At 46.7% G+C, this 13,846-nt stretch overlaps 1 protein-coding gene and 1 long non-coding RNA gene across 11 annotated transcripts in view; one reads left to right on the top strand and one right to left on the bottom strand.

Annotated features, from left to right (window-relative positions):
• LOC112585223 overlaps positions 1-5,072 on the bottom strand; it is a 35,144-nt gene extending 30,072 nt beyond the window's left edge. Inside the window, exon 1 of the long non-coding RNA XR_003109685.3 lies at positions 4,935-5,072. This is a non-coding gene — a long non-coding RNA (uncharacterized LOC112585223). The remainder of the gene's footprint in view (positions 1-4,934) is intronic.
• Positions 1-7,380, top strand: part of RTP1 (receptor transporter protein 1) — a 48,818-nt gene extending 41,438 nt beyond the window's left edge. For 5 of the 10 annotated variants that reach the window (XM_044943732.2, XM_044943713.2, XM_044943719.2 and 2 more), the window contains 3 exons: positions 2,321-2,383; positions 2,611-2,936; positions 4,997-7,380. In XM_044943732.2, coding sequence (XP_044799667.2) covers positions 2,665-2,936; positions 4,997-5,516 — 792 coding nt within the window. In that variant the 5' untranslated portion in view covers positions 2,321-2,383; positions 2,611-2,664 and the 3' untranslated portion in view covers positions 5,517-7,380. Of the gene's footprint in view, positions 1-2,320; positions 2,937-4,996 lie in introns of all 10 variants that reach the window. The other 5 variants (XM_044943725.2, XM_044943729.2, XM_044943718.2 and 2 more) reach the window with 2 other exon arrangements.
• The last annotated feature ends 6,466 nt before the right edge of the window (positions 7,381-13,846 follow it).

Genomic DNA, 13,846 nt, shown 5'->3' with positions numbered 1-13,846 from the left:
TTTAAGTACTTCTCTGGGTATCAACTGCCTTAACTCAGAGACAAGAACACTGACTTGAAGGATAAAAATTTAATGAGCCTAAAAATCCTTTCCAGCATGAATGTGCAGTGGTTCTGACTTAATTTCTGTCCTTCTTATTATGTCCTGTACAAAGCTAGTGGATTGACACCTCCCCAGAGATCTTTAACTATGTAGCAGCCCCCAAATGGACAGACCCTGGCCCCAGGCACTACCTGCAATGCCTCATGAGAAGCATCCTTCTTCCATCCAGTGGCCTCCAGCCTACATCTTGCCCTCCAAGGATTCAGGTTTCTAAGTATAAAGCTCCGTGAATTCATATGTGGCTACAGTCAGAGGGGACCTTAGCCTTGCCCTCTACTCTAATTCTTCACTGAACAGATGAACAAACTGAGGCTAAGAGAAGTGACTTGACCATGGTCACAAAGGAAGCCAGTAAAAGGGCTGAGGATATATGTTGATATCTCCACCTTCCAGTTCAGTGTTCTCTACACTGACCCTGGGTTGCTGCTGCTGCCGCTGGTAAGTCACTTCAGTCGTGTCCGACTCTGTGTGACCCCATAGATGGCAGCCCACCAGTCTCTGCTGTCCCTGGGATTCTCCAGACAAGAACACTGGAGTGGGTTGCCATTTCCTTCTCCAATGCATGAAAGTGAAAAGTGAAAGTGAAGTCGCTCAATCGTGTCAGACTCTTTGTGACCCCATGGACTGCAGCCTACCAGGCTCTTCCGCCTATTGGATTTTCCAGGCAAGAGTACTGGAGTGGGTTACCATTTCCTTCTCCGCTGAACCTGGGTGCCTCTCATCAAATGTCTATGACATCACAGGAATGGTGAAGCTGCTGATATTACCTCTGTATAGAGATTATTATTAAGATGAAATAAATTAAGACATATACAGTACTTAGGAAAATGCCTGATACCTCGCTTAAGTGCGAGTGATTGCTGTTACTATGCAAATTAAAAATGTATTCACATAAAACATCCACATACATTTTGAAATGATATATATAAATATATTAGGATACCCAAGAGGATATAAGAGCATTCAAAAAAAAAAAAAAAAGAGAGAGAGAAAAAAACCACCTAGGCAAGTAATTTCAGAGCTCCTGCTTTTAATCACCAGAGACACTGCTTCGTTATTATCCCACTGCCTATCTGAATAAACTGAGGCTAAAATAAAGGATGCCAAAGCATCAAGCATTCATGCAAAAGCAGAAGAATCACTTGGAAGACAGTCTCGGGTATCACATAGGCAATTTAGGCTGTTCTTTTTCATCCTTAAGCTTCAGAATCTGTAGGCTGTCTACAAGTTATGCTGTTGCAAGAGCCTGCTTATGTTCTAGCCACATCAAGCTTCTACAGGGAGTAGAGCCACAAGTGTGTTTTCCAACTGCAGGAAGCATCATCTCTCATGCCTGAAATGCAGGCCCGTGAGCTTCAGCAATAAGCTTTATTCAAATAGGAAGTGAGTGTAATTGTGAAATGTTGGGAAAAATTAATGCCCCCCCAAAGAGGGTTTCCTAAATAAATTATGCTCAACCATATAACAGCATATAGGCAGCTTCTGAGATGGAATAATATTAATGATGTATGTGTGTATATATGCATACACATGCACACACACACACATATATATACACTTGTACATGTACAGAAAAATAACAGGCAGGGTGTGCACATCATAATATTAACAGTGACTATCTTGAGCATGGGTATTAGGAAGAATCTTATCTTTGCCTCGTTTGATCTATATTTTCCAATTTTTCTATAAAAAACCTGTATGACTTTTATAAAGGAAAATGTATTAAAGATTAGCCAAAGAGGCACCAATAGTAAAGGTTGTTTTCCCCATGGGTATTATGTTCCTCTTCTATAATCAAGTTGAAGATTATCTTTTCTGCGTCTGCCAGGCTGATGCAATGGTCCCACCTTTGTGCACAGGTGACTGCTCTTCTACATGGCTGTCACAGCACAGATTCTGTTGCATTCTGGTTACTGAGTACAACTGTCTGGCATACACAGAGCCTGGCACATGGGTATGTTTGACAAACGAATTGATGGATTGGTACAGGCTCAAAAGCTTGGATTTTGCCAGGAGCTCTGCCATTTATATGCTAGGTGAGTCCCAGTCTCCTGATCTGTATAGTGGCAATAACAGTTGTGGGTCAAGAGACCTCCAATTGTTTTTGTAAATGGCAAAGTGCTGGTTGCAAGACAGGTGAGGGTGCAGAGAAAGGGTTTATTATTATTGCTGCATCTATTAACAGGTCTGCATCTTCCCATCCCTTATTTCTCTTTAGCTCCCAAAGGCATCACGGTTACCACAGCAGCCAGATGCTGATGATACCTCCAGGGAGAGCAAGGTAAAGCTGAGCCATTTCCCAGGTCCTCGCCTCTGCATGCCCTTGGCAGGCCATAGTGAGATGATCTGAAGCTCACTCTCCTTTAAGGCCCCCCACCCTGTCTAAGGTCGCTTAGATTCACAAACTGCCTCCGAAGCCTCAGTTTGGGGCCCTGAAACACCCCTTCAGAGACTCCCTCCTTCTCAACCTCTGTCTCTTGGCTCACTGCCTGGTTGCCGTGGAAACAGGTTCCACTGCGGACAAAGGAGGGAGCTGGGTCCCGCTTCCTCCCGGTCCTACTGATGAGGATTTTTAGACCGTGGAGACTGCGCTGCCCTGCCCTGCACCTGCCCTCACTCCCCGTGTTCTCACTCAAGTGGAGCTTGCCCTCCCTCGCCCCTGACGAGACCATGTGTAAAAGTGTGACCACAGATGAATGGAAGAAAATCTTCTATGAGAAGATGGAGGAGGCAAAGCCAGCGGACAGCTGGGACCTCATCATAGATCCCAACCTCAAGCACAATGTGCTAGCTCCAGGCTGGAAGCAGTACCTGGAGTTGCATGCTTCAGGCAGGTGAGTAGCCCAGGAAACAGGCTCTGCAGGCAGCCCCGGGGATACCTTTCCAGAAGAGACAGAAACGTGGAGAACCCATGTGCTAAGGGTCAGCTTTGCTGTGAGGCCACTGTAGACTCGGAGGCAGAGGAAGAGGAGCTAACTGGGAGTTGGGATATGTGAGTTTGACCCCAGTTCTTCCACTGAGCACCTGGTAACTTTCCCTCTCTGAGTCATAGCTCTAAGTGCTGATATTTTATCTATTTTTATATTTAATAACCTCTTTGATAGCTCAGTTTTAAAGAATCCACCTGCAATGCAGGAGACCCCGGTTTGATTCCTGGGTTGGGAAGATTCACTGGAGAAGGGATAGGCTACCCACCCCAGTATTCTTGGGCTTCCCTTATGGCTCAGCTGGTAAAGACTCTGCCTGCAATTCAGGAGACCTGGGTTTGATCCCTGGGTTGGGAAGATCCCCTGGAAAAAGAAAAGGCTACCCACTCCAGTATTCTGGCCTAGAGAATTCCATGGACTGTATAGTCCAGGGGGTCACAAAGAGTTGGAGGACATGACTAAGCAACATTCACTTTCAACCTCTTAAAAAGGTTGAAAGCCAAGAGAAGGGGGACGTGCTTGTGGGTCAAGAGATCTGTGTTCTGGTCCTGGACCAATTCAGTTTCAATCTATTTAATTCAGCTTGACTTAATATAAAATACTGAACACATGAAGTATGTTGGAAACTAACTCTACTCTTCATGGCCTTTGAACAATCCAGTTTCCTTCTTGGATCTCTTTCCCCACTTGGTGGAAGAAAGGGTTAGATCCTTGTTCCTCAGGGAACAGTAGTATCGGCATCACCTGGAACTTGTTAAAGATGCAGAATCTTGGGTCCCATTCTAGACCTACTGAATCAGAACCTGCATTTCAACAAGGTTCCTAAGTGATTCGTACTTACAATAATGTCCAAGATGACTTTCCAGTACTCTTGTCCGTGGGTAGATTATGTAAAGACTTGCCGCTGGGGCACAAGGTTTGGAGGCTGAGTGGTGCAGCCTGGGGGTCAGAAGCAAGGCCTTCCTTTCTACTTTCCCTGGTTCAAGTCACTCAGTTTAATTCAAGAAACATCTACTGGGCACCTGTTATGTGTTGGATACCAGCTCTGCCTCTCACTCACTGTGTGTTCCACTTTCTTACTCTCTGTGCCTCAGAGTAAAACAAAGGGCTAACTAGGTGACTCCTAAGGTCCCTCTAGTTCTGACATTTTCCATTCCAAGTTTTGTAGTTTTGTTTCAGAGAGGGGAAACTGTCCCCAAAGGATGTGAGTAAAAGAAAATAGATAAAAAATGAAAATGTGGAACCCCTTACCCAGCTGACAGGACAGATGCTAAAGGACTGGACACTCGTTGACAGGGCCCAGGGCTTGTGGGGCTGAGTGAGGAGGGCTGGTGTCTCCTCCGGACCCAGCTGACAGCCTGAGAGCCCCAGCTGGCTCCAGTTAGCTCACTCTGGGTGTAGACTGCCTCCATATCCAGGACTTCAGACACTTTAATCTTGGCACTGGCCCAGAGGCTAAGAAGCCATAACGGTGTCATTTTCTCCTGATTTGGGTCTAGCCTGTTCACAGTCAGTGTTGACAGGTAAGAGCGTGTGGATGGATTTTGCGTTTTCTAGGTGATGTGGGCCATCCCTGCTATCAGACTCAAAGGATATTTGAGCAGGAAGAACTCTTTTCGTGCAACGTGCACGTTTTACATGTGAGGAAAGCTGCCCAGAGCCACTCTCCTAGAGGCAAGGCCCTTGGGCATTGAGATGGAGGGCACTGAGGCTTCTGCAGGACACAGAGAAGGGCCCCGAGATGGCTGAGCACTGCTGGATGCCAAGCGCATCCTGAGGCGGGGGCTCTGGTCCTAGCAGAGCGCACAAGGGGGCGGGCTGAGCAGCCACCTGGGAAAAGCTAATGAACTCAGGGAGCCCTAAACACATCGCCTCCACCTCCCAGCTCTGCCTCCTGCCCCATACCTCCTTCCTGCAGTCTGTTTCCACCGTCTCCACTCTGTCTTCTCCTCTCCTCGTCCCCGCAGGTTCCACTGTTCCTGGTGCTGGCACACCTGGCAGTCGCCCCACTTGGTCATCCTCTTCCACATGTACCTGGACCGCGCCCAGCGGGCGGGCTCGGTGCGCATGCGCGTCTTCAAGCAGCTGTGCTATGAGTGCGGCACGGCGCGGCTGGACGAGTCGAGCATGCTGGAGGAGAACATAGAGTGCCTGGTGGACAACCTCATCACCAGCCTGCGCGAGCAGTGCTACGGAGAGCGCGGCGGCCAGTACCGCATCCACGTAGCCAGCCGCCAAGACACCCGGCGGCACCGCGGCGAGTTCTGCGAGGCCTGCCAGGAGGGCATTGTGCACTGGAAGCCCAGCGAGAAGCTCCTGGAGGAGGAGGCGACCACCTATACCTTCTCCCGGGCGCCCAGCCCCACCAAGCCGCAGGCCGAGGAGGGTTCTGGCTGCAATTTCTTCTCCATCCCCTGGTGCTTATTTTGGGCCACGGTCCTGCTGCTGATCATCTACCTGCAGTTCTCCTTCCGCAGCTCCGTCTAAGATTCCCTTGCTGGGCCCAGGGAGACGCTGGGGGCCCAAGGCCCGAGGGGCCAGCCAGCTGGTGGGAGCGGGTGAAGAGAGACCTGGGTTGGGAGTGGGGTTAAGTTCTAGCGCTGGTGCCACCACTGACTCCACAGGGACCCTGCACAAATCACCCAGCTTTTCCATCTATAAAATTAAGGGTTTGGGTTTAATCATTGGCTTTTCGAAGTGAGACCCAGGGCCCCAGTGCTCTGCATGGTGCCTTAGGGACTTTTGCATTTGGAAGGGAGACTGAGGGAGTGGCTTTCCCACCCTGGTCCTACCTCCCATCCCCAACTCCTATTTCCTCCTCTTGCTTTAATCAGAGCAGCTCCATGTTAGATGGAGTTTTATTTAAGAGTTTTGGATGGAAAAAGGTCCAACTGGTTTTAAAAAGTTTGAAAGTTACAGGACTAGGTGATCTTAAAGGGCCTTTCCACAGTGATGAGCTCACCCTTGCCTTCTGGTTCACCCTACCCCTACCCCTCATTATCGCCCACATCCGGAGCTTCGGCCTTAAATTAGCCTCTGCCTAGTGTATGAGTCTCTTCCAGAGCTCTGTCTCCACACAAACAGCAGAGGTTCCTCTCAAAGAGAGAGAGAGGTGGGGGCACTAGGCTGCCCTTTTTTCCTGGGTATGTCAGGGTCACACTCCCAGTTTCCAGCTTCCCTCCATTCAGGGAAGTCATGGGATTAGGGTGGAGTCCCATAGCGCTTGGCTTCCTACCTGCTGCATATGAACCATCAGAGAATTTAGCAGGGGTTTAGAAGGTAGAGTGTTAGAAGTAAAGCACAAAATTCCTAGGAAACAAATCAGTGTGTCTCCATTATAGTGAAGAGTCTGCAAAGTTCAGGGACCAAGTGCAACTGATTCTCAGTGGTTCTGGTGGTCAGAATACAGGAAAAGAGACCTGGCTTCCTGGGCTGTTTGTTGAGAGACTTTCCCATACTGGCCAGGCTTGGTTCCTCTCACCAAAGATCAGCAGTGCACCCAGAACTACAGGGTTGGGGGTTCATTAGTAAGAGAGGGAGCATTAAAGATGCAAAGGGTTTTGCCCATAGAGAAGTGCATAGGTCGGTGCAAGAATCCTGATAGTTTTCAAATGGGATGCAATATGGTTTGGAGAGGGGGGAGAGATGATTTCTAACAGTAGGTGTATAGAATAAGGTATGGGGGAGGCAGAGAGCAAGAAGCAGAACACCACCTTCATTTCTGATGGCCCTCATTCACCTCCCTTTTGTTAATAACCGACTCCTTCTTCTTCCCTCACCACTCCCCTTTCTAAGAGAAAGTCACCACCATCTGTAGTGGTGGAAGGAGCAGGGCCATTTATATATAGGCAGGGTACTTTAATAAAGATGAGATTTCTTCAATCAGGCTTTGTAGTCATTAATGTGTGCTTGAGATTCACCAGTGTCCTTGATCTGTAATAGGCTGTTGGACACCCTGATCCCCTCTCTCCCCTTTCTGGGGTCCTCACATAAACTTGATCTGGCTCCAGCTTCCAGGTCAGGGCCAATCATGTACATAATCAGGAGGGATGCAGGCAGCCCTTGGCAAATCATTCAGGGGAGGACTCAGCATAAGATCAGTCTTATTCTCAGCCTTGCTCTGATTCTAGTAACTAGCTGGTGACTTCCTCTGCTTCATGTACACAGTATTCTTTCCTTTATCCAGGAAGCATACCTGAGCACCTTCTGTCTGGCCAGGCTTGATGCAGTGGCTACTAAGGGATGGGCTCTGTCTCTCAGAGATCTCTGCTTACAGCAGATGTTCTCAACCTCAGCTGTCGTTTAGAAATCCTGGAGAGCTTTTAGAGAAATGTCAGTGCTCAGCCACTACCTCAGACCCATAGAATCAGACTTTCTGGGTGGCACTTGAGGATCTGAATTAGAATCAGACCCCCAGGTGGCCCACCTGAGTTGCCTGGGGTAATGCCTCCTGCCTGAGGAATAGGTTTTCTTCAGTACCCAGACTTATGATTATAAGCCCTGAGATCTTCCTTGATGACTTCGCTTGGATTCTTTAGGATTTGGGCACAGTTTCCCTACTCACTACCCCTCCCTGCTGGGAACTTAACCCTCCCTCAAACCTCCCTGCTCCTGCCTGTCCACCTGTGACCATGGCTTTATCTTGCTCTGAGAGTCTCCATTTTTTAATCTCTGTCACCCTTGCCAGATGCTTGTCAAACTTGGTTGCAATTATTTAATACTGGTCTATAGTTATACTGCATGCTAGAGCATGATCAAAGTTACCCCAGATTCCACTGTCAGGCAGTGGCAGAGCAAGGAGTCCAACTCTCACCTGGTTTTAGTCCAGAGCTCTTTGCTAAAGCATTAGGCTTCTTACTGCTCTGTAGGAAGATGTCTACAATCTATGAACACCTCCTCTGTCTCCCTTATTGTCCCTTATACTTGCTAGGCTTGCTCACAGCTTAGCCTTTGTCTTAGCAAAGACTTCTCAGGGACAGTTCTTTCTTTGCAAACATGGCCACATGCCACATGATGAACTCGTTAGATGTACCCTAGGTGTTATAAATACACACCTCAGGGATGTTTCAGGATCCCAGGCCTCTCCCAGTGGAGGTTCTGTGCATTTGTCTTGATGTTCAAGCCAGGAGGAGACCTGTAGGCACTGAATTGGGATTGGAGAGGCTGCAATCCTTGGTTAGGGTCAGCAAGAAGTGCTGCCTTGATCACTTCCTTCAAACTCAGCAGGTCAGGAGATCAGCTCACTCTTCTTGGGGCTCAAGAATCCTGCGGCTCTTGAGGGGGGTCCAGAAGATCACCAACTAAGGACAACTTCTAACATTGGTAAGTCCATAGGCCATCAGAGCAATAAGACACATTAGAGGTGTCTTGATTAAGTGCCCTTATTTTATGGGGAAGAAACTGAAGCCTAGAGAAAGCACCAAAGTTACACTCTGAAGTAAGGCAAGATCATGAAATCTGAGGAAGAAACACTTAAGTTCTGGTTCTGCTACTTACTAGCTGTATTGTTGTTGTCCAGTTGCTAAGCCTTGTTTGACACCACGGACTGCAGTATGCCAGGCTTCTCTGTCCTTCACTGTCTCCTGGAGTTTGCTCAAACTCATGTCATTGAGTCAATGATGCCATCCAATCATCTCATTCTCTGTTGCCCCCTTAATCCTCCTGCATCAGGGTCTTTTCCAGTGAGTTGGCTCTTCACATCAGGTGGCCAAAGTATTGGAGCTTCAGCTTCAGCATCAATATTTCCAATGAATATTCAGGGTTGATTTCCTTTAAGATTTACTGATTTGATCCCCTTGTTGTCCAAGGGACTCTCAAGAGTTTTCTCTAGCACCACAGTTAGAAGGTATTAATTCTTCAGTGCTCAGCCTTTGTATTTGACATGGCCTTGGGACAATTAGTTAAGCTCCTTAAGCCCCATTCTCCTCCTCATCAAAATGGGAATAATAGATTTGCCATGGATGTCTATTATAAGGAATAAATAATACATTATCTATGACATTCCAGATTCAAACCCCATATTCATTCTCTTCTTTCTGATGAGACTGAACAGTCATCCTTATCTTTCTTCTCCTTTCCCTTTCAATTGGCAGCCTCCCCTTTGAGGCTTCAAGGGCTCTTCCTCTTTGTGATTTTGGTTATGTTGCTAAATAATTTAGGAAAACAAGGGTTAACTTCCCAGCCAAGAGTTGGAAACTGGTTTATTTTAATATATGTAGTATCATTTCTTTTCTTCTCCTCATATATCTCTCAAAGCAATGACTTCATTTTTCCAGCAGCATGGTAGCACTCCTCATTCTTCAAAGATAGCTATTAAAAAAGTCTCCCCAAACAGAAAACATCAGTGATTTCTGGGCTCCATTCCCATTGGCTGAAATAGCCAAGAAGGAATTTAGTTCTTTTCCAAGTCCCATTCTGGTTCTCTGTAGGACTCGCAGCTAAGAAATGTCCTTTGGGATCGTTTTCGGCGTTGCGTGGGTACTGCTGCATGCATCAGGGGAATGAAATCTGCCTATTTTATGGCTTTATTGTGACAGGGCCTTGTGAGGGTGGGTGGTGGTATAGAAAACTCATTGACCTGAGAGCTGGAAACCTGGGTTTCAGCCCTGGCTTAGCCATTATCTAGGCATCTAGGCTGCTGACCTTGGGTGACCTAGTCTTTTCTCTTCCCTGGCTCTCAGTTTCCACACTTATCAAGCAAAGAGGTAAGGTGATCTGAAGAGTCCCTGCTAGCTCTGACATCACTCAAAAACTTCTGCTTAGCCTTATTTTGTCCTCAGGCATTTGGGATGGTGCCCTGACCCTGATCCCTCTAATAGGTCATCTAGTTGTTACACCAAGATTTCTGTCTGCTTAGGTCAGCTTGGAGTTGGACCTTCTTACCTGAATGCCCATAGCATCTTCCTTTCCTTTCTGGCAGCAAACTGTTACATGTCTTACTTTGACTCAACCTCTCTTTAAAGGTATTCACATTTTGAAAGGTAGTTATTTTGAAAGGTGTCACTTTATACAAATACTTGTGTGGTAGTCATGAAATTTCAGCCTGTGTCTTATTCTCTCTCTTCTAAAATAAGCCCAATAATTTTTCTTCACTTCCATCTTAATAGGCCTATAATTTTATTTTGAGGACATAATAAGATACTCAGTATTTTCAAGATTCATTCACTCAATGAAAATTTGTTGAGTATATATTATGTGCCAGTCATTGTTCTAGGTGCTGGGATACATGGAAGAGCAAAGTGACTAAATCACTGACTTTATGGAGAGTAGAGGAACTAGACAGAAAGCAGTATAAGTAGGCTGTGTGGTACACTAGTTAAAGGACTAAGAAGAATAAAAGAGGCAAGGGGGACAGGAAGGGCAGGGGACAGTTACAGTTTTAGATTAGGTAGCTAGGGAAGGTCTCACTAAGAAGTGACATTTGGAAAAAAAAAAAAAAAAGATGAAGAAACTGTAAGGGGAAGGGGAAGGGCATATGAAGGCGCAGAGGTGGGAGCAGCCTGGAATGCTGAACCATGAGGAGGCCAACATGGCTGGAATGCAGTTCAGGCTTAGTAGCCATTACTAAGTGGGAATGCGGTGATGGATTCAGAGCATAGAGTCCATATAGGTCATTATCAGGATATCGATTTTTAACTTAAACGAGATAAGATGCCATTGGAGGGTTTGAGCAGTGGGGTGATGTAATTCAGTTTACTGTCACTGTGTTGAGAATGACCACAGAGGGATAACAATGAAAAAGGAAAGATTAGCCAGGAGGCTGGTGCAACAATCCAGCAAAGAGGGGATAGTGGCCTGTTCCAGGGTGGGGGCCTGTAACAGGGTGGCAGCAACTGGGATTGAGTCTGGCTATACTTTAGGGTAGAGCTGAGAGGGTTTGTTGATGACTCAGATGTGGGGTCTAAGAGAAAGGGGAGTCAAAGACACCCTAAGATTTTGGGTCAGGTCATCTGGAAGAGTAGAGTTACTGCTTTCTGAGATGGGAAGGCTGTGTGAGGAACCGATGTGGGGGCCATATCAGGAGCTTGACTGTGGACACATGAAGGTTGAGATGCTAAAGGCATCCTGTTGGATATTGAACACAAGAAACGCCAAGGCAGGTGAATATTCATACCTATGGTTCCGAGGCAAGGACCAAGCTAGAGATGCAGGTCAAGTCATTAGCATTTCCACCATATTAAATGTCATGAGATTAGATGAGATCTCTGAGGGAGTGAGAGTTGAGAGTCCAGAAAGGAGGCCCAGAGACTGAGTCCCAGGGCTGTCTGAGTATAGAGGCTGGAAAGGAGACACTCTCGGGGACAGTGGAAACTGAACAGAGAGCATGAACCACTTGAGTTTTTGGAACTATCAGGCGGCAGAGCTGGCTCTGGAGCCCGAGTCTTCAGGGTCAGGGTCCAGGGCTCTTCCCCTGAGTCTAAAGTGCCTTCTCTCCCAATGGCACCAACTTACTCCTCGGATTGGAATCCTGCCCACGTCCTCCACGTGGGATGTGTTGTTTCGGCAGGTCTGAGCTGGACACGGATTTGTGTCTCTGTTTTTTTCTTTTTCTAAAAAGCATTTCATAATGTTGAAATGCACTGAAATAAAAAGACATAATGGGAGGCCTAGACTGCCAACATGGATTTGGGCCTTGGGCATACAAACTCAGACCAAAGGGAGTTGTTGTTGGAAAGATTCCATTGTCTGGGATCCCGTCAACAGGTCTGGGCCACATGTGAGTGTTTAGTGGGCCTGGGTTAAATAAGCCAGATAATGCCAGAAGATGGGCAAGATGGAATAGTGGCATAGGATGAATAGCTCAGGGGGAGGCGAGAATGCTCACTGTTAAAGTAGGTCAGCATTTCTGAGACCCCCGGGCCTGCACTGCATCTATGCTGTGCCTTTCGTATGCCTGGGGCTGTTTGGTGCTGGCCCATTGGCATGTTACTTAGCAGAGTCTTCCCCTGGGACTGGAGGATATTAGAGGAAGAGTTCTGTTCCCACCCACACTAATCCGTTCATCATTCTGCACACTCGCCCTGGGCACAGGCCCAGCGTGACACATTTTCCCCTTGTCATAACACTGTTTTGTCCTAACGCCCCTTCCTCACAGGGGCCTCCCGTGGAGCCTTTGCCTAAGTATTGGCAGGGTCCTGGCTCTTTTTCCTGTGATCAGAGGCTCAGTGCTGAGAACACAGCCTGTGTTTCTGCATACAAAAAACATCTTCCTTATCTTCTTGAAAAAAGGTCAGCACATACCAGACACAGCAGGGGGCCACAAAGGCCCTGTTTGTCTCTCTCTCTCAAGTTCAGAGAACGCCCTGGCTTTCTTTCTGGAGACCGCACTGATGCTGGAGGGTCACAGAAAGTCCAGGGACCTGAAAACAATGACTGCCTTTGGGTTTTGGCCTCTGCTCTTTCCCCTCTGTGCTCTCTACTTATTCACTCTCACACGTGAACAGAAGTTTGAACCTCTCTAAAGAGGCTTCTCAGGGCCCAGCCCTAGGTCCTCAGAGCCCCTGGAAGCGGGTTCCTCTCTTCCCTCTCCTCAGCCTGCCCTTGTTCAGGGCCAGGGGGTCCCTCGCCTGTTGTTCGGAAGCCATATTGAGTCTCCTTATCTTTAGGCTCTTCTCCCTCAGTTTACTCTCTGCAGTAAAGCTTGATTTTGAAAGATATAGCCGATCACGTTTCTCCTTGGTCTACAATCCTCAAATTCCCTGAACCATGCTGAGCATCCCAGTCAGGACTTCCTGAAGGTGTTCTTTTTTCTCCTGATTTCTCTGGCTCTCCTGGGACAATGGGCCACTCAGTTTTCCCCGTTCACTATCCTTTCATCTCCCTGCTTTTTCATATCCTATTGTTCAGTTGTTTGGTTCAGAGACTGGGATGCTTTCTTCTTCAGTTTGCAAAGTAAAAGAACATGGTTCTTTCCAGGAAAACACTAAAGCAGAATGTCTTAGTGATGGTGCTGCTGCTGAGTCAGAGTAGTTCTGGATCTAGGGCCAGAGGAGGAGGGTGTCTGCCTCGCCTCTGCCTCCCACCAGATGTGTGACCTGAGTTGAAGACCCAAGCCTGGGAAATACTCCAAAGTGTTACTATCTCCCATAGAACTATTTATATTGATCTAATTTAGTTTCCAAAATTTTTTCCTGTATGTTAATTCATCTGATTGTACAACCCTCAGACAAGGGTAGGGCAAAGATTTTTCTGCCAGTTTGTAGATGGGAAAATTAAGTGAATAAAGAAGTCAACCAATGCTTGGATTACAACCTAAGTCTCTTGATTTCAAGACTCACTCTAGACCCAGATTGGCTACTGTTTCTGCGGCAAGAGGCTATAGATTTTCCTTCCCTGATTCTTGCTTACCTTTACTTAAGGACTTCTTGGTGGTGCTGATTCTTTGATTCTGTCACCTGGTAATAAGTTTAATTCATTGCAGAAGGAAAGTGCATACTCCAATTCAGAATAGGCTACTCATCAACCTGGTGCCAGAGTCTCTGAACCAAACAATTGAACACATGATCCAAAAAAAAAAAAAAAAAAAGTTTTTTCTATTCTAGGTGTGGATGCATCAAGAAATGTAACTTGGATATTGAAAGATTGTCTTCCTGGAATATTTTGATAACTTACAGGAACAAAAGAATAAGGTATTTCATCAGTACTGACCTAAGAAGCCTAAGAAGTGCTTTGGTATCAATGATTTGATTTTCCCATCATAATCTCTCTCTCTCTCTTCATGGTACAGGGATCCTAACTGGATACAGAGAACTGTTGATAAATGACAATACAACTCACCAGAACCATCAGTCCATGAAAAACATACAAGCCAAATAGGA

Source organism: Bubalus bubalis, chromosome 1 (genome assembly GCF_019923935.1).
Source record: "Bubalus bubalis isolate 160015118507 breed Murrah chromosome 1, NDDB_SH_1, whole genome shotgun sequence".
In the NCBI taxonomy this organism is placed as follows: Eukaryota; Metazoa; Chordata; class Mammalia; order Artiodactyla; family Bovidae; genus Bubalus; species Bubalus bubalis.
The sequence above is the reverse complement of the archived record's forward strand: the minus strand, read 5'-3'. Positions and strand labels throughout refer to the sequence as shown.